This window comes from Oncorhynchus gorbuscha, linkage group LG07, assembly GCF_021184085.1.
Source record: "Oncorhynchus gorbuscha isolate QuinsamMale2020 ecotype Even-year linkage group LG07, OgorEven_v1.0, whole genome shotgun sequence".
Classification (NCBI taxonomy): domain Eukaryota; kingdom Metazoa; phylum Chordata; class Actinopteri; order Salmoniformes; family Salmonidae; genus Oncorhynchus; species Oncorhynchus gorbuscha.
The window spans coordinates 22,704,335-22,724,035 of record NC_060179.1 but is presented as its reverse complement, the minus strand read 5'-3'; the positions used below and the strand labels follow the sequence as shown (position 1 = coordinate 22,724,035).

The 19,701-nt window shown below is 41.4% G+C and overlaps 2 protein-coding genes across 2 annotated transcripts in view; one reads left to right on the top strand and one right to left on the bottom strand.

The window, feature by feature from the left end:
* bmp6 (bone morphogenetic protein 6) overlaps positions 1–1,662 on the top strand; it is a 38,770-nt gene extending 37,108 nt beyond the window's left edge. Inside the window, exon 7 of the mRNA XM_046355831.1 lies at positions 30–1,662. Within this exon, the coding sequence (XP_046211787.1) occupies positions 30–179 (150 nt within the window). The 3' untranslated portion in view covers positions 180–1,662. The remainder of the gene's footprint in view (positions 1–29) is intronic.
* On the bottom strand, positions 1,490–18,038 carry LOC124039644 (thioredoxin domain-containing protein 5-like). The gene is made up of 10 exons (XM_046355832.1): positions 17,682–18,038; positions 16,375–16,542; positions 11,316–11,421; positions 10,948–11,044; positions 9,202–9,317; positions 8,799–8,885; positions 8,510–8,653; positions 5,021–5,103; positions 4,524–4,653; positions 1,490–3,334 (listed from the first exon to the last, which is right to left on the bottom strand). Exons 1-10 carry the CDS (start codon positions 17,867–17,869, stop codon positions 3,212–3,214), a joined length of 1,242 nt encoding a protein of 413 aa, XP_046211788.1. The 5' UTR covers positions 17,870–18,038; the 3' UTR covers positions 1,490–3,211.
* Between the last annotated feature and the right edge of the window lie 1,663 nt (positions 18,039–19,701).

The following is a 19,701-nucleotide window of genomic DNA, read 5'->3' as shown; positions in this document are numbered from 1 at the left end:
GTGACCTCTGACCTCTTGTTGTCTCCTAGGTCCACCTCATGAATCCGGAAAACGTGCCCAAGCCCTGCTGCGCCCCCACCAAGCTGCACGCCATCTCCGTGCTCTACTTCGACGACAACTCCAATGTCATCCTGAAGAAGTACAAGAACATGGTGGTGAGGGCCTGTGGCTGCCACTGACGACCGCCAAACTGCCGCGTCATCATGGTCACCCGGCCATGGGCTGCAGCGGAGACTGTGTGCACACGACATCATGGGTCTGCCTGTTTGTGAGTGTGTGTTGTGTACTACCCTCTCCTCTCCCATACTCAGGGCGAGGAAGGAACTGATAAATGGACCAGACCAATGTGCTGCTCCCCCCCCCCTCCTCCTCCTTTCAAAACTAAGTGGTGTTCAAGTTCTCAGACGGCTAATGGCCCATTACAGCGAAACAACTCGACGGCGTCGGGGAATTGACTCAATGTTATCTCAATACTGACAGCCAACCTGTTACATGATGTCAGATGTAGTCAAATGACACAAAACGTGTAGAAATCCTTTTATAGGACCACAGGGGAAAAGCATTAGTCTAAGTACACCAATTCTAATAGAGATGTATGTATATTGTCTGACTAACCAAAGCCTGATTTTAACATGAACAATCTGCTGAAATATTCATGAAATGTATGCCACGATACATTAGTTAATGTAAAAAGATCCAGATATTTCCTACTCCTCTTTATGGATTGTACTCAGTTCTTCCGCCATATTCACCTGGCTTCCAAAAATATAATATGGGCCGAACGGAAACAACCACATACTATTTTAGTTGTGAACTCCTCAAAATATCTTCATTGGGTCAATATTTGTCAAGCTCATGCTGGGTGTTCACCAAGCTGGTTCAACAGGTAGCAGGTTGTGGCTTAACTGATGGACTGCTCTAAAGAGGATGACATTCACCTCATCCCTTGGACATCCCGCAAATTGTTATTCCACTCACTGAGTTAACATATATCCCCAAAAATCTATTTGTTGGTCAAACCAGCTGAACAAATGTTTTGAACCAGCTTTCTGAAATTAGCTTGGGTTTGACATTTTGATTTGGTTCATTTCAAAGTAATTGCTACTGTCGATTTATTTACGGATCAGGGCTCTATTCAATCCGTTATTGCGGAAGTTCAGCATTACAGAGTGATTGAAATTTCAAAGGCAACATTTCTGCATTCACGGTAAACGCTCAATGTCGGTTCAATTGAAAATGACCTTTACATTTCTATTGCACAATCTGTAATCACTTCCTGAATTGAGCCCAATCCTGAAAAAAAGAATTCAACTTTGTGCCTAACCAATCAGAAATCACAAAATATACCTCTAGTAAGCTGCTGTTTACATTTCTTGTGGTCATGTTTAGACTTACTTTTGTGTGTAAATACGTGTACATTTTCAGCTTATTTATTGCACCACTTAATCACATGCCATATTACAGAGAAAAACAAACTAATTAAAAATACTATTTTTGGAAAAAGACATTTTATTACAAAATCTCATGTTACAACTTGCCTTTTTTTTGTTTTTACAAAATTCATGGGCAGTGTACAACCCACTCACAAAAACAAAATACTGCTTTTCTTCACTGGAGTCTGCCTAGACCATGTACTATCCATAAAGATTTTACTGACAATAAGTGGTTAGCCTCTGAATGCATTTGTTTCCCTTAATTGAGCATTGAATGTAAACTGTCTCACACAGCAACTCCATGCAAACACATTCTCAGACCACTTAAATTTCAACCGCCCCTGAATAGCACACCAAACAAATCTGATCCACTAACACTGCAGGTTGATATATTCTATATATGGAGAAAAGAAAAGAAACTGTTGTCATAATTTATGGACTAAACAAGTCATGAGTGATCATTATATGGGTGGATAATATATTTTGGGTATTTGTTTTTTGACATCCCAAGCAACTGAGGTAAACCAAACAAAAACCCCAAAGTAAAATGACCTCATCACTGTTGTGCTTCACTGGGTGTTTGAGTGACGGCCTGATATGGGGCTTAATCAATGAAACAGAATTTTCATCCGCTTTGGAAAATCTATTACATTTACAGCAGACGTTTGTTCTATGCAACATTCTGAATGTTCCTTTTTTTTAAAGTCGTCCATGTTGGACACAATCCCTCAAACCATTTGTGAGGGATGTTTCAAACATGGATTAATGACACATGGTTTTCCTTTCATGACAAACTAGCACATTCCATGCATAAGGCATGACTCGAGTGTGCCAAACAGACGATCACAATCATTGTTCATAAAACAGTGAGAACGCCAAAACTGTCCCGAGGCGCCTGACATTGGACCGTGGGACTGAACCTCTTACAGCACTAAAATGGAAACCCCCCCAAAAAACTTTTACATTCAGACTTTTTGTAGTACAATTGCAATGTCACAGAAGACCACTCACTCACAAAGGGCAGTTTGACATGAAACACTTTCATGCAGCCTTTCCTGTCATAGCCAAAAAGCAGTTGGGGGAATTCGTCAGAAAAATATAGCCGATAAGAGATTGCAGTATGGCATAGGCTAAGAACTCCAACTGGGGGTCCCTGAGAGTTAAGTTAGTTAGGCCGTCACTGGCATGGATAAAAAGTACCGTCAACTTAACAATCAACGTCACTGGAGGTCACGCGGCTTTGACCCCTGTGCAACAGTAACATTACATCAACGGCTCATGATTGTTCGTCAACATGATTTTCTTAAATCACCAAATGAACATTAACATTTTATATCTATACAAACTCAGTCAGCTTAATCCAACATTTTTTTTGATACAACCAGCAGGCACTATTTAAGACGACTCTGCTTGAGTTGTCAAGTGTTGGGATGACTATAACGGTATGCATTTTAAGGTTTGGCCGATTTAAGTACCGCTGGCAAAAAGTGGTTTGCAGAGCCAGCCAATGCTCTCCAGAGGAACAGGGGGACTGGGCACCCAAACAAAATATATTCACATTTCACACAAACTATTGGATTATTATAGAATCAGACTGGCCTCACTCATGAGACATTACAGTGGGGGTTAAAAAGCAGTGCATTGATGCTACTCCTTTCTGAAAGGAAAATGATGGGAGATAAGAGCTGGTTGTTGTGGGTGAGAGGACTCCTCCCATTGGCCAGATATTCTGTGTTGGGTGGAGGAGAGAAGTAATGGTGGATGTTGTTTGGACAATGCTACAGCTCGTCTCGGGCCTGCTTCATCACAAAACTGTGCAGGCTCTCCAAGTCCCGCCCTCCGTGATGCTCCTCACCTTGAGCACCAGCTCTGAACAGCAGCAGGGTGGGGTACCCACGTACCTGTAGAAGAGAAAGGAGACAAAGTCAGCAAGATAACAACCCTTAGCTAGCCCCGACCTCTTCAGTGTTTGCTGATTTGAAGGGAATGGATAGGTATAAACAATATGGTCTTTACTTCACCTAGCCCCCAATGCCTTTACCATATCACGTCCACCTGTCCTTCAGATCTGCCAACTCCGAAGGAAATAATGGTTGCAAATGTTTTTTCTCTTACAATAACTATGCATGAATCGTCTAGATTGTTTAGCAGTGTGAGTCATAACGTAACACTAATTTAATCAATTCTAACAGTGAGCTACTAAGAGCCAGACAGGTTGCAGCTGAAGAGACTACTAGTCCAGAGAGCGTCCCATTAATAAAGGTTGCGATGGTTATAAGGGACTGTCTTCAGGGCCATGAGGGAGTCTTGAGATCCACCATTCCTGTTAGCGGAGCACCACTGATTATCCAATCCCGTGATGAGGTGGCTGTGCAGTTTTATGGCTTTTTGAACCATAGTACACTACCCCCGCTAACCCACATAACCCACCATGTATACTTCCTGTGGCGCTGGGTGGCGCTGCTTGTGTGTGTTTATGAACGGAATGTCAAGTTACACAATCAAGGTCTTGCTAATTATACCGCAGAGTATAGTACACTACAGTATTGCTCATTCTGAGGAATATCTTAGCTACTGACAGTCAATTTACAATTTATACTGAGTGTACAAAACATTTTCATGAAAGGTGAAGGTTATGATCCCTTTTGATGTCACCTGTTAAATCCACTTCAAATCAGTGTACAAAAATTGGAGACGACAGGTTAAAGAAGGATTTTTAATCCTCGAGACAATTGAGACATGGATTGTCTGTGTGCCACAAAAAATGTAAGTGTCTGTGAACTGGCTATTGTAGTAGTAGTTGCCAGTCGCATCGGTTTGTGTCAAGAACTGCAATGCTGCTGGGTTTTTCACACTCAACAGTTTCCTGTGTGTATCAAGAATGGTCCATCACCCAAAGGACATCCAGCCAACTTGACAACTGTGGAAAGCATTGGAGTCGACATGAGACAGCATCCCTGTGGAACACTGTCAACACCTTGTAGAGTCCATGTCCCGACGAATTGAGTCTGTTCTGAGCGCAAAAGAGGTTGCAACTCAATATTAAGAAGGTGTTCCTAATGTTTAGTACACTCAGTGTAGAACACCTACTGAAAACCTGTTGCAGATCATCCTTTCCACTGTGCAGTCCACTTTGGCAATCTTCACGTCAGTCAGGCCAGGGAACTCCTTCTTGGACAGGTCCTCCCATACAGGGGCCAGATTCTTACAGTGGCCACACCTGGAGTGGGGGGGGGGGGGCAAGTCAGTTATGATTATGCAGGTTATCCAGGCAGTGGACCACCGAGGTTCTCTTTCTCTGCATCTCAATAGTCGAGTGGTACTTTCATCTAGTGTACTTTTAGTCATGTGCACTGCTGTGACAAAACTGGCATCCATGATATTATTTTCACCTAGCCTAGATCAGGGCAGATAGAGTATTTCGATGGAACTTTAGTCTGTGAGGGTGCCACTCCATTACCTGAGGGGAAATGCACTAGCCTCCTCAACTTCTTACAAGTACCACTGACTCAAATAAATATCCAAGATCATACGGCGGGAAATAGATAGTTAAAAAGAGTGTTACTACTGTATATAAGAGCGCTTACCATGGAGCGTAGAACTTGATGAACGTCAGCCCCTTGGCCACTGCCTCGTCAAAATTGCTCTCTGTGAGTGTAATAACGCCAGACTGCAGGAAACAAACAGAGGTGATATCAGATTGGATCATTCCTGGTCATGTATTGGTTAATACAGTCCCTTCAGAAAGTGTTCACACTCCTTGACTTTTTCCACATTTTGTTGCGTTACAGCCTGAATTTAAAATTTAGATTTTGTGTCAATACCCCATAATGTCAAAGTGGAATTATGTTTTTATACATAAAAGCTGAAATGTCTTGGGTCAATAAGTATTCAACCCCTTTGTTAAAGCAAGTTTAAATAAGTTCAGGAGTAAATATTTGCTTAACAAGTCACATGGACTCACTGTGTGCAATAATAGTGTTTAATATAATGTTTTAATGACTAACTCATCTCTGTACCCGACACACAATTATCTGTAAGGTCCTTCAGTAGAGCAGTAAATTTCAAACAGATTCAACCACAAAGACCAGGGAGGTTTTCCAATGCTCAGCAAATCAGGGCACCTATCGGTAGATTGGTAAAATAAAAAGCTGATATTAAATATCCCTTTGAGCATGGTGAAGTTATTCATTACACTGCATAGTGTATCAATAATAATGTATCAATACACCCAGTCACTACAAATATACAGACATCCTTACTAACTCATGTGCCGGAGAGGAAGGAAACCACAGGATTTCACCATGTGGCCAATGGGTGACTTTACCATTTACAGAGTTTAAACAGTTACAGAGTTTAATGCCTGTGGTAGGAGAAACTGAGGATGTATGAAACATATAATTACTACCCAATACTAACCTAAAATGACAGAGTGAAGACACTAAAGTAATACTGCAAAAAAATGTGCCAAAGAAATTAACACAAAGCATTATGTTTAGGGGCAAATCCACCAACAAAATCACTGAGTACCACATCATATTTTCAAGCATGGTGGTGGCTGCATCATGTTATGGGTATGCTTGTCATCAGAAAGGACTAGGGGGTATTTTAAAATCTTGAAGAAAACCTGCTTCAGTTTGCTTTCCAACAGAAACTGGGAGACAAATTCACCTTTCAGTAGGACAATAACCTGAAACAAGGCCAAATATACACTGGACTTGCTTACCAAGATGACACTGAATGTTCTTGAGTGGCCTAGCTACAGTTTTGACTTACAGAACCAGTCAAAAGTTTGGACACACCTACTCATTCCAGGGATTTTTTTTGTCACTATTTTCTACATTGTGGAATAATAGTGAAGACACAAAACTATGAAATAGCACATATGGAATCATGAGCAATGGACATTAGTCATGAGCAATGGCCATTAGACCAGTGCAAATCTGTCCTTTGAGATCTTTGGTTCCAACCGCCATGTCTTTGTGAAACGCAGAGTAGGTGAATGGATGATCTCCGCATGTGTGTTTCCCACCATGAAGCATGGAGGTGATGGTGTGGGGGTGCTTTGCTGGTGACACTGTCTGTGATTTATTTAGAATTTAAGGCACACTTAACCAGCATGGCTACCACAGCATTCTGCAGCGATACACCATCCCATCTGGTTTGCACTTAGTGGGACTATAATTAGTTTTTCAACAGGACAATGGCCAAAATCACACCTCCAGGCTGTGTAAGAGCTTTTTGACCAAGAAGGAGAGTGATGGAGTGCTGCATCAGATGACCTGCCCTCCACAATCACCCGCCCTCAACCCAATTGAGATGGTTTTGGATGAGTTGGACTACAAAGTGAAGGAAAAGCAGCCAACAAGTGCCCCGCATATGTGGGAACTTCTTCAAGACTATTGGAAAAGCATTCCTCATGCAGCGGATTGCCAGAATGCCAAGAGTGTGCAAAGCTGTCATCAAGGCAAAGGGTGGCTACTTTGAAGAATCTCAAATATATTTTGATTTGTTTAACACCTACACGATTCCATTTGTGTTATTCCATGCCTCAGGATGACCTGGCATGATGACTCCTTGTTGTCCCCAGTCCACCTGGCCGTGCTGCTGCTCCAGTTTCAACTGTTCTGCCTGCGGCTATGGAATCCTAACCTGTTCACCGGACGTGCAACCTGTCCCAGACCTGCTGTTTTCAACTCTCTAGAGACAGCAGGAGTGGTAGAGATACTCTTAATGATCGGCTATGAAAAACCAACTGACATTTACTCCTGAAGTGCTGACTTGCTGCACCCTTGACAACTACTGTGATTATTATTATTTGCCCATGCTGGTCATTTATGAACATTTGAACATCTTGGCCATGTTCTGTTATAATCTCCACCCGGCACAGCCAGAAGAGCCTGGTTCCTCTCTAGGTTTCTTCCTAGGTTCTGGCCTTTCTAGGGAGTTTTTCCTAGCCACCATGCTTCTACACCTGCATTGCTTGCTGTTTGGGGTTTTAGGGTGGGTTTCTGTACAGCACTTTCAGATATCAGCTGATGTTCGAAGGGCTATATAAATACATTTGATTTTGATTTGTTATGTCATAGTTTTGACGTCTTCACTATTATTCTACAATGTAGAAAATAGTAAAAATAAAGACAAACCGTGGAATGAGTAGGTATGTCCAAACTTTTGACCGGTACTGTAAATTGTCTTAACTCTGGAAAGACCTGAAAATGGCTGTCTAGCTATAATCAGCAACCCACTTGACAGAACTTGAACCACTTTTATATTGTACAATCCATGTTTGCAAAGCTCTTAGAGACTTACCCAGAAAGACTCACAGATGTTAGAATCACCTTTGGCAGCGATTACATGTATTGACTCAGGGGTGTGAATATTTATCTAAATGCTATATTTCTTTGTGCAAAAAAAAATCTAAAAACATGTTTTCACTTTGGTATTGTGTGTAGATGGGTTAGAGAAAAAAATAGATATTGATTCCATTTTTAATTTAGGCTGTAACACAACTAAATGTGGAATAAGTGAAGGGGTATGAATACTTTATGAAGGCAGTGTATGTCCACAAGACCAGTAGCTTAAATTCCTACACCGAACATCCGTGACTAATCGAGCTCGTGTTGTATTGGAATTAGCTTTGGATCTCTCCTTAAACGACTCGTCCCATGTCTTTATTCAAGGTTGATGTCACTGTTCACACTGAACACTATATCCGAGATGCCTTGGCATGGGCGGAAGGAAATAGCTAGCCTGCCCATAATTGCTAGGTCTAGTTGACTGTTGTGCAGCAGAGGCCTATGCCTGGTGTAGACTGTAGTCTACAGCGAAGGCCTGAGTGGGCTAGATGGTAATCTCACTGCTAAAACATCTGCCCGAGAGTTTGTTCACTCATTAAGTATCTGGAGAAGAAACTTGCTGCCCACACACAACAGGGTACCCGCCCCCAAAATGAGATCTCGGCGTAACAGTTACCAATGTTAAGAGTTTTAAAATAGCATGTGGAGTATTTAAAGTCTGGAAGGCACATGTGCTTGGCCTCATGGTACCTGAGAGAAACAGTCAAACACACACACCTCCTCTTTGGCAGGTTCGGCGCTGGGTACTGGGATCTCGTTAGCATGTGGGTGCACGTCATCCTCCTTAGTTGCAGCCTTAACCTGGTTGTCGACAAAGTCCTTCAGAGATTCCAGGTCCCGCTTGCCTCTGTACTGATCCGCCTGGACAGACAAACAGCAGCAATGGAAAGGGTTAACGAATTGACTAGCATTTTAATGATAAAGCAATAGCTCCTTAAAAGCTTAAATGTGTTACAGAACACAATGACACAAGGTCTTCAGTGTGCTAGCCAACCAAACTCCGTACCTTCTCTCCGTCCTTGAAGAAGAGCAGGGTGGGGTAGCCACGCACAGCGTTCTCAGAGCACACCTCGTAGTGCTGGGTACAGTCCACCTGGCCAATCACACAACACACCAGTTTATTCAGAATTCATTCAGCATATCCAGCTCATACCTAGTATGTCATACTTCACATTTAACTCCTGTAGCTGGTAAAGACAGCTAGTTGTGCTTTTAACTTGGAAATATCAACATGCAATTCAATACAAACAACAGGCAACAGCCATAAATAACATTTGTTCAGTGGGTTGTATTATCTCATTGTACAAACAAAATGACTCGTCAGAAGATCCGTGTCCTGGTCTTGTTACATAGATAAGTGACTCCGGTACACTGCTGTTGCTCAGGCAGGGTTGGAACTTGTCACCAACCTTGCCGATCTTGATGTTGTCGGAGTGCTCAAAGCTGGTGGCCAGCTGCTCCCAGGTGGGGGCCATGGCCTTGCAGTGACCACACCAGGGGGCAAAGAACTTGACAAAGTGGGACCCTGTGGAGAGGAGGAAAAAAAGAAGAAAAGGAGATTATACTTAATACTGGAAAACATAATATATACATAAATGTACACCAGGAATAGCTGCAATCTGAACAAACTAATTATAAAGCATTTTACAGAGGTACATAATAGCTTAAGTTATAGAGTATAAGCGTCTTAGCTTAAGGATGGGTTACAAGTTGATGGAATAACATGAGAAATTACAACTATAAAAATGGCCTATGCAATGCGGCCCTAGAGACTAGAATAAACGGAGCTCACAGAGGTTAAATGCTACTGATTACACAATTGTCAGTTAAATCCTGCCCAGATTTAAATGTGAGACCCATAAACATTCCTCTTACAAATGACCTTGTCATATCCTGCATTTTTTTCTCCAAAACAGGAATAATTTATTTTTCTTCTCAACCTTAACATACGACTAAAAACCAGACTTAAAGGGATACTTTGGGGATTTTGGCAATGAGGCCCTTTATCTACTTCCCCAGAGTCAGATGAACTCCTGGATACCATTTTTATGTCTCTGCGTGTGGTTTGAAGGAAGTAATTGCTAACTAGCGTTAGCACAATGACCGGAAGTCTATGGGTATCTGCTAGCATGCAAGCAGACACCCATAGACTTCAAGTCATTGCGCTAATGCTAGTTAGCACTGGCTCGTGAAACTACCTCCAACTTCCTTCATACTGGACACAGATACATCAAAATGAGGAAGTCTGACTCTGGGGGAAGAATACTTAACTCTCAAAACTTGTGCACAAATTTGTTTACATCCCTGTTAGTGAGCATTTCTTCTTTGACAAGATAATCGATCCACCTGACGTGGCATAACAAGAAGCTGATTAAACAGCATGGTCATTACACAGATGCACCTTGTGCTGGGGGAAATAAAAGGTCACTTTAAAATGTGAAGTTTAGTCACACAACACAATGCCATGGATGTCTCAAGTTGAGGGAGCACGCAATTGGCATGCTGACTGCAGCAATGTCCACCAGAGCTGTTGCCTGAGAATTGAATTTAGTTCCTTTCTCTACCATAAGCCGCTTCCAATTTGGCAGTACAACTAACCGGTGTCACAACCACAGACCACGTGTAGCAACGCCAGCCCAGGACCTCAACATCTGGCTTCTTCCCCTGTGGGATCAACTGAAACCAGCCACCCGGACAACTAATGAAACTGAGGAGTATTTCTATTTTTGAAATTGTTGGATGTTGTGTTTATATTTTTATTCAGTATAGAAAATCCCCAAAGTATCCCTTTAAGAGCTGCAATTTCATTGGGACAATTATCATGACCATTTACTTTTGTTGTGCTTGTCCAGCGACCGGAAACATGCTATTTGCCTGAGATAAATGTAGCGTGGATTGCATCATGGTTTCAAGGAAATGACGGCACCTAAAATATGTTAAACTTTGTAGAAACTTTACATATGTAACTTGCATAAAATGTTCAGATCTAAAGAGACAAGCCTGGTCCCAGGTTTGTGTGTGCCGTCTTGCCAACTCCTATGGCGCATGACAATTGCAAGTCGGCAAGACAGCAAAAACAGTTCTGGGACCAGGCTATAAAGAGACCGTTGCCACGTCTGTGGTATTGATCAATCCCAGTCCTCCCCCCACATTACCTTTAGAGATGTGGGCCTTGAAGTTGCTGGCGGTGAGGTCATACAGGCCCTGCTTTGGCTCTGGGGTTTTGGGAGGCTCCAGCTCAGTCTCTTTCTCCTGCAGAACATCATGCCACACGTCAAATAAAGTCTACCATCACATTAGTCTCAAATAGTTTCCATTTCAATATATAATAATAATAATGATTAAAAAAAGAATATGCCATTCAGCAGATGCTTTGATCCAAAGCGACCTAGTTACGCGTGCATACATTTTACATATGGGTGGCCCCGGGAATCGAACCTACAATACAATACTACCAACTGAGCCATACAGGATCACCTACTGTATGTTTTATTTAGATCACTTGGATGACCTCTCTCCTTACCACAGGCTCCTCCTGCACAGTGTTGAGCATCCAGGTCTCCAGAGACTGCAGGTCCCTGGGGCCTTGGTACTTCATCGCCTCCTGCTCGGGCCTGAACAGCATCAACCTGCAAACAAGACAGGGATCAATGAAATCATACAACTCAATGACTAGGGCTTGGCCATACTGCTCTGCTGTATCAACATACTCAAAATACACCAAATTGGTAAATTCCGTTGTCATTACATGCATTGCAACTCATTTATGTCATGTTCAAGGCTAATAAAATGTTAATACTTTTCTTTGTGACAGTTGTTTTTTTTCCCCAACAGAGTAATTTATAAGCATGTTAGGGTCTAAATGCATGTCAATGTTCCCTGCTATCTACATTGAAGCTAACTGCTCTTTGTGGTTTATACCAGCAGCAAAATAGTGCCTCGAAATGGTGAGGTATACTCAACTTATCCAATAAGAAATCCAAGACGAATCTGTTCTATTGCACAATGTTTTGCTACGGTATTCCCGAATGCAGAGGTTTTCAAACTGGGGTCAATTGTGGATACCATTTGTTATGTCTCTGGGTCCAGTATGGAGGAAGTTAAGAGGTAGTTTCACAAGCCAACGCTAACTAGCGTTAGCATGACTTCCAGTCATTATGCTAACTGTTCATCAAACTCTATGGAAGTAGATAAATGACTTCATTGCTAAAATCAAGCTAAATTACATGTTTTTTTCTGTATAGAAAATTATTAGAAAGAGGAGGAAAAGAAGCGCTACTAAGGTACACAATAGTAAATGTTGGTAGACAGAAGGTGCTCTTTGGTAAACGGGGTGAATTGGTCATCAAAAAAAGAATGGAGGACCAAGGAACTTCATATAATGTTCAATAGATTTTAAACTACGCGCTTCAGCTAAAATTATTATTTGTGCCATCTATGTGGTAATTTTCAGAATAGAAAAGCAGTTTTGGTGCCAATTGAAACAACCAATACCAGATAGAAAGAATGCAGAAAAGATAATGTACTATATATTTTTTTCAATAATACCATCTTTGAAAAATACAGCTAAAATAAAGACTAGACAGTCGGGGGAGAATTGAGAATGTGATTTTTTATTTTATTCTTTAAATACGGGAATTGAGGGCACATGCACATTGATTTTGTTATGTTTGAGCAGAGGTACACAGCATTAGCATAGGCAAAATGCATAGAATTGGAGGAAATTTGCTTCAAAACTGCAAAATGTTCTCTCAACTCAATACAAACGATTGTAGAATTGCAGAAAATTTGCTTTACAACAGCAAAATTCTCTTCACCGACTATTCCCAAACTGGGTACGCGCAATGCCGTCAGGGGTACGCCAAATAAAAATGTGATTCACATTTTCAAACAGTCCATTTAGATTTTCCAGCAGGGCTATTACATTTGGTTGATGTTTTTTTCTCGTATGAGTAGTCTCGTTTCATTGCCCCCCCCCAAAAATTAAACCATTAAATAATGTCAAATAATTAACTGTTACCAGTGATGCAAACTTAGCAATTTTGTTGCTAGATTTAGCAACTTTTTTCAGACTGCACCTAGCAACAAATTTAGCTCCTTTAAAAATGTATTTGGAACTTTTAGCAACTTCTGAAAATGGACTTGAAGGCTAAAATGCACGCATTTTCCCTCTAAAATTACACAAAAACGATTTTCTTTGTCACACATTCAGTCACAACACACGTGCCAACACACCTGCTGCAAAAGTGCATTGTGCGTGACGTCAGCAGCAGGCGCTCAGCTCGTGCACTGGCAGCAGCAGGCCAGTAGCAATTTCAGTAAATTGCAAATCATTGTTGGCGGACTGCAGCAGCAGTAGTGCGGGTTCGTCGAGCCAAACCCAATGAATATAGTTGGTCACGAATGTTTGATCTTGAACAGAATTTACAACATCAATCAACATGTCTCAGTCAAAATTGTACAACCAGAAGTAAAGAAAAAAAAAGTGGGAGTCTGTACCTGAACAAATATCAAATCATATTTTTTGCCGAGATGGCAGTCAATTTGAGTAAAGTTATTATGTGTTTTACGTTATCACACAATGACATCACAACGTCTTTTAGCAACAAATCAACCTGCCTCTAGCAACCTACCCTGAAAATTAGTTGGCAGCACTGACTGTTACTCTCTCGCCGGGAATGCCACCAAGGGTATGTAGGTAGCCAAACGTAGCTACTGCTCATTCCGTTTGCACGAAAATTGATAGTAAAAAATAAAATAAAAAGTAAGGCCCACGTCCATAGAGACATATACCAGCTCTACTGATAGTACTGCTACTACCAGCAGTACTACACCTGCCACCTGTTGACGACACAAGTTGTTCGGCTTCCACAAGCACATCCAATGCTAGCATCAGTAATTCTACATTTGTTGTTAGCCCAGCTGGGATGGACACTGACCGTTCTGAATCTGATGCAGCCGAAGAGCTACTGCCCCCTGACCCGGAAAAGCACCGAACAACAGACAGGGACGTTGGACCATCGAAGAGGCGCAAATATGATAACTACATTGATTTGGGGTTCCCTCAGTATATTGGGAGTAGTGCCTTTCCTCAGCCACAGTGTGCAGTACCTCGGACCCCAGTTTGAAAACCTCTGCACTAGGGCACACCTTAGCAAAACATTTAAAAACCTTGCGCAATAGAACAGTTTAAATGTTTTGCTAAGGTGTGCCCTAGTGCAGAGGTTTTCAAACTGGGGTCCGAGGTACTGCAGGGGGTCCATTGTGGATACCATTTGTATGTCTCTGGGTCCAGTATGGAGGAAGTTAAGAGGTAGTTTCACAAGCCAACACTAACTGGCGTTAGCGTAATGACTTATATTGGGAGTAGTGCCTTTCCTCAGCCACAGTGTGTTATATGTCCAAGAAGAAACTGTTCTATTGCACAATGTTACCGAGTGGCTAGTACAGGCAAGCCCCATACTATTGTGGAGGACTTCATTCTTCCTGCTGCCGCGGATATGGCTGAGACAATGCTGGGGAAAAGGCCAAAAAAACTATACAGATACGGCTTCATCAAACAACACTGTTTCACGACACATCAGTGACAAGGGAGGAGATGTTTTGAAACAATTACTGCTTTGCATACAAGCCAGTGAATTCTATGCATTACAGCTGGATGAGTCAACAGGCGTGGTGGGGCTGGCACAACTGGCGGGCCTGGCATATGACCGTTATGTTTATGGGGGGTCAATTAAGGAAGACATCCTCTTCTGCAAACCACTGGAAACAATGACAAGAGGAGAGGACATTTTTTAAAGTACTGGACAGCTTTGTGACATCAAATGGACTTTGGTGGTCAAGATGTGTTTGTATCTGTACTGATGGCGCAAAAGCCATGACAGGGAGACATAGTGAAGTGGTAACGCGCATGCAAACAGTACACTGCAGCATCCACCGAGAGGCTCTTGCTGCCAAGGGAATGCCTGACAGCTTGAAAGATGTTTTGGACACTACAGTGAAAATGGTTAACTTTGTTAAAGCAAGGCCCCTGAACTCTTGTGTATTTTATGCATTATTCAATGATATGGGCAGCGACCATCTAATGCTTTTACAACATACAGAAGAAGTGCGCTGGTTATTAAGGGGCAAAGTATTGACACGTGTTTTATTATTGAGAGACAAGCTTAAAGTTCTCTTTACTGACCATAATTTTCACTTGTCTGACCGCTTGCATAATGACGAGTTTCTCACACGACTGGCCTATCTGGGTGATGTTTTTTCTCACCTGAATGATCTGAATCTAGGATTACAGGGACTCTCCGCAACAATATTCAATGTGCGGGACAAAATTGAGGCTATGATTAAGAAATTGGAGCTCTTCTCTGTCTGCAATAACTAAGGACAACACACAGGTCTTTCCATCATTGTATGTGTAAATTAACTCAAACTTAGGGACAATGTCAAATGTGATATAGCAAAGCAACCTGATTGAGTTGGGTGCGCAATTACTTTCCCGAAACAAACATCTGGATTCGTTATCCCTTTCATGCCCTGCCTCGAGTCCACTTACCGATATCTGAATAAGAGAACCTCATCGAAATTGCAACAAGCGGTCCTGTGAAAATTTAATTTAATCAGAAGCCACTGCCAGATTTCTGGATAGGGCTGTGCTCAGAGTATCCTGTCTTGGCAAATCGAGCTTTTAAGACACTGATGCCCTTTGCAACCATATACCTATGTGAGAGTGGATTCTCAGCCCTCACTAGCATGAAAACTAAATACAGGCACAGATTGTGTGGAAAATGATTTAAGACAGATTATCTCCAATACAACACAACACTGCAGAGTTATGTGCATCCTTTCAAGCACACCCTTCTCATTAACCTGTGGTGAGTTATTCACAATTTTTGATGAACAAATAAGGTTTTATATGTAAGATGGCTAAATAAAGAGCAAAATGTGTGTGACAAAAACTCACTCATTCTTAAGTTTAATAAATGTATCGTATAGTGTGTGTGGCAGGCTTACAATGATGGCAAAAAAACATTTGAGATTGCGCTGACCCTGGTGCTAGAGGGGGTACGCAGCTGGAGGTTGAATGTTTGACGGTGTACGGGACTATAAAACATTTCGGAACCACTGCTCTACACCACCAAGATACCTTTCTAGCTAATAGACTTAAGAGTTTACACTTCCTTTTCCAATGAACTGTGGGGAGGACATAGTAATGAAACTGTCCACCAAATATATTCATTGTCAAATATTGATTAGTTCTACTTGTCATTATCATTCACCTGATGACAAGACGTGATAATATATTTTTTGCTAATGTAAAGGTTGTCACACTGCTTACTTAGCGAGTACCACTTTCTCTCCAATTCAGCCCATACCTGGCGCGAACACGAGACCTCTGCCTCACAAAAACACGTGACAGTCATCCCTCAAGCATCTTAGCTGTTTGCGCCACCTCAAAAGCTATCTTATGAGGCGACGCAAGCGGGACACTTCAGGCTGAGGATTAAGTTTCACACATCCCCATTTGCTACACTAACATATGATGGGGGTGCCTGTGCAAGAAAAACGCCGGCTCTAATGATTACGCCCCTGTACTTACGTGGGGTACCCCCCTGATGCCATGGACGTTGGAGCAGAACTTGACGTCCTGAGTGCAGTCAACCTTTACAACGTAGGCGGGCGGCGACTCCATGCTGTTGTATTTGTCCGCCATCTCGTTCCATGTCCCTTGTAGGCTCTGGCAATGACCACACCTGAAAAGACAATGCAGCAGAGAATTGTTGTTTTTTTTGGCCAGCGCTACAGATGGCTATATCGGTTCGTTAATACACGACTAGTAAAGGACCTGTGCAGTACTTTTGTAAAAAAAAAAAAAATTGTAAGTATTGTTTTATCTAGATTTTTTTTTACGTTTCTGCAGCACCCTCAGCACCCCTACTTCCCACAGCTATGCTTGTAACTGTATATGGGGAGCTGTGACACTTCACATGAGTATCAAGGAACCATTGGGAGGAGACCAGAAATACTTTTGAGGTGGTGAATCTGAGAATATAAAACATATTTTTTACTTCCATGATTATGGACTACGTTTTTCTTTAAGCCTTTATGTCAGCAAAGACACCAACATATTTTATATCTCATTTAGGCCTAACTACAGCAGGTAGATTAGTCATTGGGTTTTAAAAAACTGACATTTTTAGGCACAGTTTTAGTGCGTGCGTGTTTACGTCAGTCAGTGCCTGCCACGTAAACGGTCACAGCAGGAGCGAATCATGAAATTATCTATTCCTCCACTGTACTGTTAGCTAGAAAGTTGCAGTATAGTAGAAACATTTAAGCAGCTAAATGAACACTTTGAAAAAACACTGCGCTGTGCATGTAGCGACTGTCAACTACAAGTGTAAAGTACGGGACAGTTCCAAGTTGAAAAGTGACTTTAGAAGGTTCGCTAGTTTAAATAGCTATCCCAAAATGTAGCAGCATGCTCCCTAATGTTAGCTAACGCTCGAGTAATAGCCAACGCGTTAGCCAGATTACATTGATCTTTCATCAAATGCAAGGACGGATTAACATGTTAAATACAACAGCCACATCATATGTGTAACTAAAAACAAGCTGGCTGACTAACTTAGATAAATAGTTATCAGTAACCAGTTAGCCAGCAAAAAGCTACGCTAGTTAGCTGCAAATTAGCTAGGTAACGTTTACTAGTAGCAGCAATCAAAGTTAGAAGCTTACCCATCATGACAATTTAAAATGAGACAGTTTGCTAAATTGTTAAGGACATGTGGTAACGTTATCTGAACATTGTCGATAACTTTACAAACTGCTAGCTGCTAACGTTGGCTAATCCATTCATTCAGGTTAAAACTTGAAAAAAACGTTTGCTTACCATGGGGCGAAGAACATGACAAAGTGAGGAGCTGTGGGGACAGCATCGTTGAACATATCCACCGTATACGTATGCTTGGCATGTTCATCTTCTTCTAAATCAGCGTTGCAAAATATATTACCAAAAAGGAAAGCACAATAAATAACACACAACATAAAAGGTGTGCAATTCAGTGCTGAGGAGGCCATGATCCCGTCAGTGAATACTTGGACAGCCCCTAGCCCTACTGCTGACTTTTCGGGAATCTGGATAGAGCCAATGCATAGCGAGACGCTCTGAACAATGGTTGCTGGCGTTTTACAGGTGGAGATGCAAAGCAGATTAAGATAGAGATCTGTGGCATCACGAAAATGGTGCACTTCAAACACTCCTGAACAAGCTCTTAACACGTTTAAATCCAGATGCTTTCACAATTAGGGCAGCTAGTATCAAAGTTTGCAACTTTTCAGTGTTGGTTACATTTCATTCATTTGCGTCATTCATTCGATATTTCTGTCAGCCAGCCTAATTGCTAGGTATACACATTCTTTTAAATAGTTTATTTGAGTAAGGACAGATATTGTCATGTTGAATAATCAAGTCTGTGCATTGCATCTTCATGCTTTCCCATGAGTTACAGTGCATTCAGAAAGTATTAATGTATTCCACATTTTGTTGTGTTACAGCCTGAATTCAAAATATATTAAATATTTTTTTCTTCTCTCACCCATCTACGCACAATACCCCATAATGACAAAGTGAAAATATGTTTTGAGAAATCTTAGGAAATGTATTAAAAAATAGAATTTACATAAGTACTCACATATGAGTCAATACATGTTAGAAACTTCTTTGGCATCGATTAGTCTTTCTGGATATTTTTTTAAGAGAGTTGCACACCTTTGTTGTACAATATTTTCACATTATTATTTTAAAAATTCTTCAAGCTCTGTCAAGTTGTTTGTTGACATTGCTAGACAGCCATTCTCAAGTCTTGTCATAGATTTTTATGCCGATTTAAGTAAAAACGGTAACTAGGCCACTCAGGAATATTCAATATCATCTTGGTAAGCAAGTCCAGTGTGCATTTGGCCTTGTGTTTTAGGTTATTGTCCTGCTGAAAGGTGAATTTGTCTCCCAGTGTCTGTTGGAAAGTGAATTGGACCATGCTGTCCTCTAGGATTTTGCCTGTGCTTAACTCTATTCTGTTTGTTTTTTTATCATAAAAAACTCTGTAGTTCTTACCGATGACAAGCCTACCCATAACATGATGCAGCCACCACCATGCTTGAAAATATGTAGAGTGGTACTCAGTGATGTGTGTTGGATTTGCCCCAAACTTAACCCTTTGTATTCAGGACATAAGGTTCCTTTCTTAGCATATTTTTTTGCAGTTTTACTTTATTGCAAACAGGATGCATGTTTGGAATATTTTTTTATTTTGTATCACTGTCATTTAGTATTGTGGAGTAATTACAATTATGTTGAGCCATCCTTTCTCTTATCACAGCCAATAAACTAGGTAACTGTTTTAAAGTCCCCACGGTGAAATCCCTGAGCGGTTTCCTTCCTCTCCGGCAACTAATATTAAGAAGGATGCCTGTGTCTTTGTAGTGACTGGGTGTATTGATACACCATCCAAAGTGTAATTAATAACTTCACCATGCTCAAAGGGATAGTCAATGTCTGTGTCTTTTATTTTTACCCATCTACAAATACGTGCCCTTCTTTGCAATGCGTTTGAAAACCTCCCTGGTCTTTGTGTTTGAAATTCACTGCTTGACTGGGGAACGTTACAGATAATTGTATGTGTGGGGAACATGTTTTAGAACAAGTTGCCTAAAATACTATACACAGTGTACAAAACATGAGGAACACCTTCTTAGTATTGAGTTGCACCCCCTTTTGCACTAGGAACAGTCTAAATGAGTTGGGGCATGGATTCTACAAGGTGTCAGTGTCGACAGCGTTCCACAGGGATGCTGGCCCAAGTTGTCTCCGATGCTTACCACGGATGTGTCAAGTTGGCTGGATGTCTTTT

Bases quoted from the DNA above. Each gene is read 5' to 3' on its own strand.
- LOC124039644 (XM_046355832.1), bottom strand. From the start codon at position 17,869: ATGGCCTCCTCAGCACTGAATTGCACACCTTTTATGTTGTGTGTTATT. The intron at 8,654-8,798 runs GTACGGAGTTTG...TTGTCTGTCCAG, and splicing joins TCTTCAAGGACGGAGAGAAG to GCGGATCAGTACAGAGGCAA. The intron at 3,335-4,523 runs GTAGGTGTTCTA...TCTCTTCTACAG, and splicing joins TGATCTGCAACAGGTTTTCA to GTACGTGGGTACCCCACCCT.